At 41.8% G+C, this 7749-nt stretch overlaps 3 protein-coding genes across 3 annotated transcripts in view; 2 read left to right on the plus strand and 1 right to left on the minus strand.

Annotated features, from left to right (window-relative positions):
- Positions 1-436, plus strand: part of LOC109486094 (melanocortin receptor 5-like) — an 883-nt gene extending 447 nt beyond the window's left edge. The window contains 2 exon segments of the mRNA XM_019789778.1: positions 1-48; positions 51-436. Coding sequence (XP_019645337.1) covers positions 1-48; positions 51-436 — 434 coding nt within the window.
- Positions 1-6698, minus strand: part of LOC109486091 (sushi, von Willebrand factor type A, EGF and pentraxin domain-containing protein 1-like) — a 34874-nt gene extending 28176 nt beyond the window's left edge. Inside the window, exon 1 of the mRNA XM_019789776.1 lies at positions 6469-6698. The gene's annotated coding sequence lies outside the window, so the exon portion shown is untranslated. The remainder of the gene's footprint in view (positions 1-6468) is intronic.
- Positions 2582-3499, plus strand: LOC109486095 (lysophosphatidic acid receptor 3-like). The gene has a single exon (XM_019789779.1). The coding sequence runs from the start codon at positions 2582-2584 to the stop codon at positions 3497-3499; it is 918 nt and encodes a 305-aa protein (XP_019645338.1).
- Positions 6699-7749: the final 1051 nt, after the last annotated feature.

The following is a 7749-nucleotide window of genomic DNA, read 5'->3' on the forward strand; positions in this document are numbered from 1 at the left end:
GTTACCTGGTCCTTGTCTTGATGCTGGTCTTCATACCAATGGCGGCAATCTGGGCCTCAATGTTAGCGTCTTCTGGTGTCTGTGGCAGCAGGTTAGCGCTATCAGGCGACAAGAAGCCGCAGTGCACGCCCAACACAGCACCAGTAGGAAATCATCAATCACCGTTCTCATCATCACCATTCTGTTTCTAGTAGGGTGGCTGCCATTTTGCATCAAAATCGCCGACGGCATTGCCTGCAAACAAGACTGCGGCATCACAGGCCCGCCCATGCTAGGGTTTGTCATCGTAAATTCCGCGCTTAATCCAATCGTCTACGGCTTTCGGCTGAAAGACATTCGCCGTGGTATTAAGCGTCTCTTCTTCGGTCGTGCCGCAAACGCATTGCACCCGAAGAAAAGGACAACTGCATTTGTTTTGACGACGGTTCAAAAATAAAAGCGAATGAATCTGGCCTGCAGATAAAATGTAAATGAATAGGACCATGGACATACAATGCTACAAGCCTACACATGAAACGTTCTACAAATGGCGGCCCATTGACCCAGAGAATTTGACCTCGAAACGACCACCGAGATATGAACGACAAAGATATGACATATTCCAAAATGTTTCGTAAAATATTGGGCGATGTAATGTAGTTCAACAATATGAACGTTATGAAATATGCATGTAAATTTGTTAGATCATTTTAGAATTGGTAATTCTAGCCAAGCACAGGAACTGTAGGAAAATACAGATCACTTAATTCACCAATCCATTTTTGCACCTTAAGTCACACGTGTATAATACTGAGATGATACCATCGTTGTTAACAGTGTGTTATTGTATGATGATACAAATGTTGCACAAGAGCTGTATACGGTTTTGAAGCACAACAGAGGAACTATCCATATTCTTGAGTAGCGAAATGTAGCCTTTGGTGCCATTTTGTCATGTCACTGGAACGCAAAGTTAGTAGTACAATGTCTAGTGATAAGTTTCTCTTGCGAAGATGCAAAAAAACTTTGTGTCATCTGTTTTATGATATCGTAATAGCTGAAGGAGGTCAGAGTCACATTTGATTGATAGTTGTAGATTCAGTAAACAGTGTATTCAATAAGTCATTTGAAATGTAATATAAGTAACGATAGGCAAAAGGGTAAAATGCATGAATTAGAGTACTAGAAAAACGTATTACTCAAAAGACGTCTTAATACATGAACTACGTTTCATCTAAAATGGTGTCATTTTTCTTCTTTGCACAGGTCATTATTACGATATATCCAAGAAATAACGTACATAAAATGTGTGTGTGTGTGTGTGTGTGTGCGTCCGCGTACTTTGCGTGTGTACAAATGATCATGAATAAATGGAAGAATAAATGAAATTATGTTATACATGCTAGCGTCAGAGACGCCGAGTCCATGTGTGTACATGAATGCGGATAAATGTACATAGTATATTACGTAAAACGACACCATACACTGTTAGCACAAGAGCTTGCTTAAGTTCACACTCAATGTTCACCTTTACCTAACTTTCAAATACCCCGAATTCTACATTATGAAATGCCCTATAACATTTGTCCCGAACAAAAAGCTTTCTGTCACCAAAGCCCATCATCCTAGCACGTCAAAACTTTCTCTTTAAATCCAATCGTAGATTATTGCATGAACGATAGGATGTTTTAAAAAGTTGTAAGCATCCAAACAATAGCCCGATAGCAGGTGTTTATGGATGAAAACGTTAGGGATTGTGGGTTTAAGACTACGTCCTACAAGATCCGGCTGTTTGCAGGTGAAAAACTTTAATTTTGTAATTCTTTGAGTGCACGGGTTTGCTTTCAATTGTTGAAGAAATAACTAAACAAATTCTCTACGTGACTTGGAAAGCAGAGAGATTTTATGCTGCTTCCGAACGGCCCTTTCTGATAATCCAAACTTTCCTGCACCTGTTCGGTAGACTGTGCAACATCATGCAACGTGTTAATGGCAAGCGGGTACATATACAACGTCTCAAATTATGTTGCACGCATTGCTTTCAAATTGGAGGGCACTGATACTGTGATTTGGTCGATCTACAACCTTAGAAAAGTGTCTTTAAACGAGACGTTTGAAATGTTCATCCTGTTGGGAAAGTCGTAGAAGAAGGGTTTCTGAGGAAATACCGAAGACACGTGTTGTGACAACTCGACAAGTCCGATACTTCATCGCTCTTGTTCTCCCTGAAGGAAATGCAGACACCGTCCTGTGCAGTCTGGTGACACCCTGACATTGCCGGTATTTTTTCATTCTTCTTCTGGAATCTGTAATAATGTTGTGCGGACGACAGTACAACCGGATAGCGTTGTGTATTTTTGTTGTATTGGGTCACTGTCTGGGGAGAACTTTGGCACCTAATATCAACACGAACAGTTCAACAGAAATTAGTAACGATGACGGTATGGACATCGACAGTTTTTTCGGCTCAACACTTCAAGAAGACGTATCTTCAAACTGCAGCTTGATTGCGGGCAATGACAGCACCTCGCAATCAGCTGAAAACTCAACTTCTGTTCAACTAAAATGTCTCGGTGAAAATGAACAACATCAAAGTCCGGTAATGCAGCCTACACTTGTATGGTTGTCGTACATCTTATGCGGTCTTGCGATTTGGTCCATCGTGGGAAACTGCCTACCAATAGCGGCAATCGTCAAGCAGGAGACACTGCACAAACCGGTCTACATTCTCATGGCCAACCTGGCAGCAAGTGACATTTGCACTGGTGTAAGCTTACTCTCCGTGTACTGTACGGCTTATTCTTATACTGGTCTTGTTCTGCCTGATGTACTGGCGCATTTCTACTTCACAACCGTTCTCCTGTCCGCGCTTACCTCGGCTTACAGTCTGCTGACCCTGACGGCTGAGCGCTACTGGTTCATTGTCCATGGCATGACCTACGTCAACAACGTCACTAACGACCGCTGCCTGATAATGATCGCTGTCGTATGGGTTTGGAGTGGCATTTTCGCAATGCTGCCGTACTTCGGCTGGAACTGTGCGGTAGGATGTATTCATCTTGCAAGCGCAAGCTATGCCTACAGTTACATGGTCCTTGTCTTGGTGCTGGTCTTCATACCGATGACTGCAATCGTGGGCCTCAATCTCGGTATCTTCTGGTGTCTGTGGCAGCAGGTTAGCGCCATCAAGCGGCAAGAAGCCGCAGTGCACGCCCAACACAGCACCAGTAGGAAATCATCAATCACCGTTCTCATCATCACCATTCTGTTTCTAGTAGGGTGGCTGCCATTTTGCATCAAAATCGCCGACGGCATTGCCTGCAAACAAGACTGTGGCATCACAGGCCCGCCCATGCTAGGGTTTGTCATCGTAAATTCCGCGCTTAATCCAATCATCTACGGCTTTCGGCTGAAGGAAATTCGCCGTGGTGTCAAGCGTCTCTTCTTCGGCCGCGCCGTAAACGCATTGCACCCGACGAAAAGGACAACTGCATTTGTTTTGACAACGGTTCAAAAGTGAAATCGAACAAACCTGGCCTGCAGACAAAATGTAAATGGATAAGACCATGGACAGACAATGTAACACAATGCTACATGTGGGAAACAAGTCTACAGATGAATCTTTGTACAAATGACTGCCAGAGAATTTGACCTCAACACGACCACCGAGATATAAACAACAAAGACACACCGTATTCCAAAATGTTTTGGCATATATGGGGCGTCTAGACAAACTCTGTATCACAAACATGATCTGCTGCCACATTTTCCACTGTACAAAAGAGCGAGAAGTTGACCTCTCTCAGTGACTAGAACACTTTGTACTAGCCTAGTATAGTACCCTTGTATGTATGTATGTATGTATGTATGTCTAAGTCAAGTAGTGCATCTTTTGTCTCCAATTTTCTATATACATTTGTTATGTGTCTGTTATATCTTGACCTGTACCTAGCCCGTCGTGGCATGAATGTACAATAAAGGTATTTCATTTCATTTCATTGCAATAAATTTGAACTTTATATTAATCTGTTAGATCATTTTAGGATTGGTCATTCTAGCCAAGCATAGGAACTGTAGCAATGTCGATCACTTGATTCACCCATCCACGTTTGCACCTTAAGTCACACGTGTTATTATAGTGAGATGATACTATCGTTGGTAACAGTGTGCATGGTAATAAATATGTTGCACAAAGTTCTATACGGTTTTTGAAGCACGGGAGAGGAACTGTCCAATCTAGAGAAGCGAAAGGTACCTTTTGGTGCCATTTTGTCATGTCATGTCATGTCAAAGTTTGTAGTACATAATGTCTATTCGTTTTCATGTTAAGATACACAAAGCTTTGTGTTATCTGTGTTATGATAACGTAATAGCTGAGGGATCGGAGGTCCGTGTCACATTCAATTGTTTGTTGTAGATTCAGTATATACAATATTGTATTGAATCAGTTCTGAGAAATGTATTATAAGTCTTGATAGGTAAAATAGTAAAATGCATGAAAAATAACAGAAAATGATTGTTTCAACAGGCGTCGTATTACATGATCTATGTTTCAGCTTAAATGCTGTCTGTTTTCTTTTTTTTTCCGCATGTAATTTATTGCGATATATCCAAGAAATAACGTAAATATAAATGTGTGTGTGCGAGTGCGTTTTTTGCGTGACTGTGTACAAATGATCATGAATAAATGAAAGAATGAAATTATGTTATACACGCTAGCGTCAGAGACGCCCAGTCTATGTGTGTACATGTGTTCGCATAAATGTACGTCAAAGCGACACCATACTAACTAACACAATCAGCATGAAAGTTCATCTGAGTTGGTAAATAACATTATGAAAAACTTAAACGTCCACATAGAATCACCGGCACACACAGTGGATCTGGAGGGGGTCAGAATCTTGGATACCGAACAGGATTACTTCAAGAGAGGCATAAAAGAGGCCATATACATCAGGGCACTTCAAGCATAGCTCAACCGGGACGGGGGGCGATATAGACGTCACACAACCTTTGACCCTTTGCTGACGTCACACGTGGGAAAAATCACGTGTCCACAGCATTTGGGTCAGATAGCTGAGGAAGACTGAGTGATTCAGTCGAAAATTTCTGGTAAGTCAAATTTTGAGTTGGAGAACAGTTTAAGTTTTTCATAACACAAGAGCTTACTAAATGTTTACCTTTTATTTATTTAATAACTACGGAATTATAGCATCTTCTCCTTAATCATGCAAATTAGATATTAATTAACACAATGCTATTTTTCAACAAGAGTTCGGCGATCTCATACCTCCATAACATGCTTAGTGCTTTTGTAAATCTTATGCAAGGTGATGACCACCTTTAAATGGCATACATTTACAATTATGCTCAATAGCAAAATTTTCATGTAAATTATTCACATGGACCTGACCTAGTAACATGCGTCACACTGGTGAAATTCTTATCATTCGGCATGGACAAGGTATGATATTGTCGGTTTTATGAAAGCATGACCTCTGACATACCTTTGCTAAATCATTTTAATGTCCAAACAAATCATACATTTTTTTCACTACGATAATGCAAATTATAAGAGCCTCATTTGCATATATTATATCAATTGATCATATTTTCCACCCAAAGACTGGATTATCTTAAGAAATAAGGCTATTCTAGCTTTTCCTCCTTAATTATGCAAATGATATCCTGATTTGAATAAATTACGTTTAGTGATGTTCTCTGAACTTCTAACTATGGCAAGTATTAAATTACAGCAATTATAACCCTAAAATTGTGGCAATTTCACAAGAAATATGCAAATGAGGTCTTCATTTAAATAATTAATATCTGCCAATGTTCCTGTCATTCTCAATTACGTATGTCACAAGTGTTTCATAGCTCTAGCATCGAACAGATTTATAGAATTCCTCATTAATTATGTAAATTGTAACTCAGTAATGCCAAGCATCACTTCAGCTACCCACATACCAAAAATCACGACAATTCGTTAACCAGTTTTTAAATTATCCTCTCTTGACGTTTTTCAAACAAACCGTCCTGCAGTTCCATAACAAGCTGCTAGGAGGACTGAACTCACGTGACTTCTTGCTACCTACAATAAAAAATTCATGACCCTAGCATGCCCAGATTGCGAGGTATCAAAACCGGAAGTTGTGCTGCAGTACCAAGGGAAGCCACTAGGGGGCCCAAAATCTAATAATATAAAGACTTTGTCACACCCTACCAACGCACCAAGTATGAAACAAATCCATCTAGCCGTTCTTGAGTTATTTTGTTTACCAACAGACGAACGGATAAAGGCAACTGAAAATAAAACCTATATGACATGTCATGGAGGTGTTCCGCACTTCTGTATACCCGGGCAACTATCGGCTACGGGGCCGACTAGTGTATGCTCAGTCTGATTCCTGAGTGTGTCCACAACGCATGAACAGTCCGAGGTGTTCTCAATCCATCCCCTCTTAGCAATATGCAATGCTCCCTTACCTTACATAAAGTCGCTGCTGCTACACCGGACTGCTCACAAAGATGTGGGCACGGGCACTTCTCCAACAAGTACTGGGCCGTGCAACAGAACTACCTCAATTTATACATCTCCAAATAGTTCCTGCTCAGCAATTTACAGAGGACAAGTACTCAAGGAACTTCCTTGTCAGGCCCTTCTCTAGCCTGGTATCCAGTCTTACGTGATTGGGGGTGATGGGGTGTTCGGGCAGGTTGTGCCTTCGGGGGCTCTAATAGCTTCCCCCGCCCAGTGCAACAGGCCGTCCCGGTAGGAGCGTTACGCTAATAAGAGACAGACAGTATGCTTGGGGATTTCAATCTCTCGTGAAATACACACCGGGAAACCTATGTGAGGCGGGCGGGACAGAGCTCTTGCGGCCCCGACCACGAATCAGACCGGATACCAGCCTAGCCCTTCTCAGAATCCACCAGCTTTATTTCCTTGTTATTTCGTTTGGGATATTGACAAGAAGCACGGGCTCACAAGGAAGTGAGGGAAGAATTCCAACAGAAATCCCACAGGACTGTCCCTGAACCGATTTAACCTTGAACTTCCTGCTGGGCGCACAGGTTCAAGTTGCAGAGTATTGCCGGCAGCAGGGTTAGTTCAGTAACTGCTCATAGTGGGAGGGACTTTCAAGCTCTCTGTCATGATCACAGTGAGTGGGTACTGCTGATCCACAGTGGCGTCTCATCCCTCGAACATGACATTGGCGTAAAAAACGTTCACTAGTACAAAAAAAAACGATAAAAAGCCTAAAACACGCCAAGATAAGCCTAAACCTAAAACTCTGATTGGAGAGTAAAAATAACCGCTGCTGAGTTGGGTCAAGGAAAAGAGCGAGCAAAGCCCGGTAACAAAATAACTGACGCACTACAGGACTCGCTATACTCTAAGAATAGCTGTAAACACATAAAGGGGGGGGGGGGTGAAACAAATTAGAATGATATTTTTGTAAGGAGGCATGAGATGAGTGTGTACTCCAGTATGTTAGAGAGCTATTTTAATAGTTAACACACACACACACACGCACGCACGCACGCACGCACACACACACACACACACACACATACACACACACACACAGACACAAACACACACACACACAAACACACACAGTATACACACACACACACTAACACACACAGACACACAAACACATATAAACACACATACACACACACACACACACACACACACACACACACACATACAGCCACACACACACACGCACACACACACACACACACACACACACAAAC

Source organism: Branchiostoma belcheri, unplaced genomic scaffold, assembly GCF_001625305.1.
Source record: "Branchiostoma belcheri isolate BF01 breed outbred unplaced genomic scaffold, Haploidv18h27 scaffold8, whole genome shotgun sequence".
Taxonomy (NCBI): Eukaryota; Metazoa; Chordata; class Leptocardii; order Amphioxiformes; family Branchiostomatidae; genus Branchiostoma; species Branchiostoma belcheri.

What these genes read in the sequence shown, in the direction of transcription:
- LOC109486095 (XM_019789779.1), top strand. Translation starts at nt 2,582, where the DNA reads ATGCAGCCTACACTTGTATGGTTGTCGTACATCTTATGCGGTCTTGCG.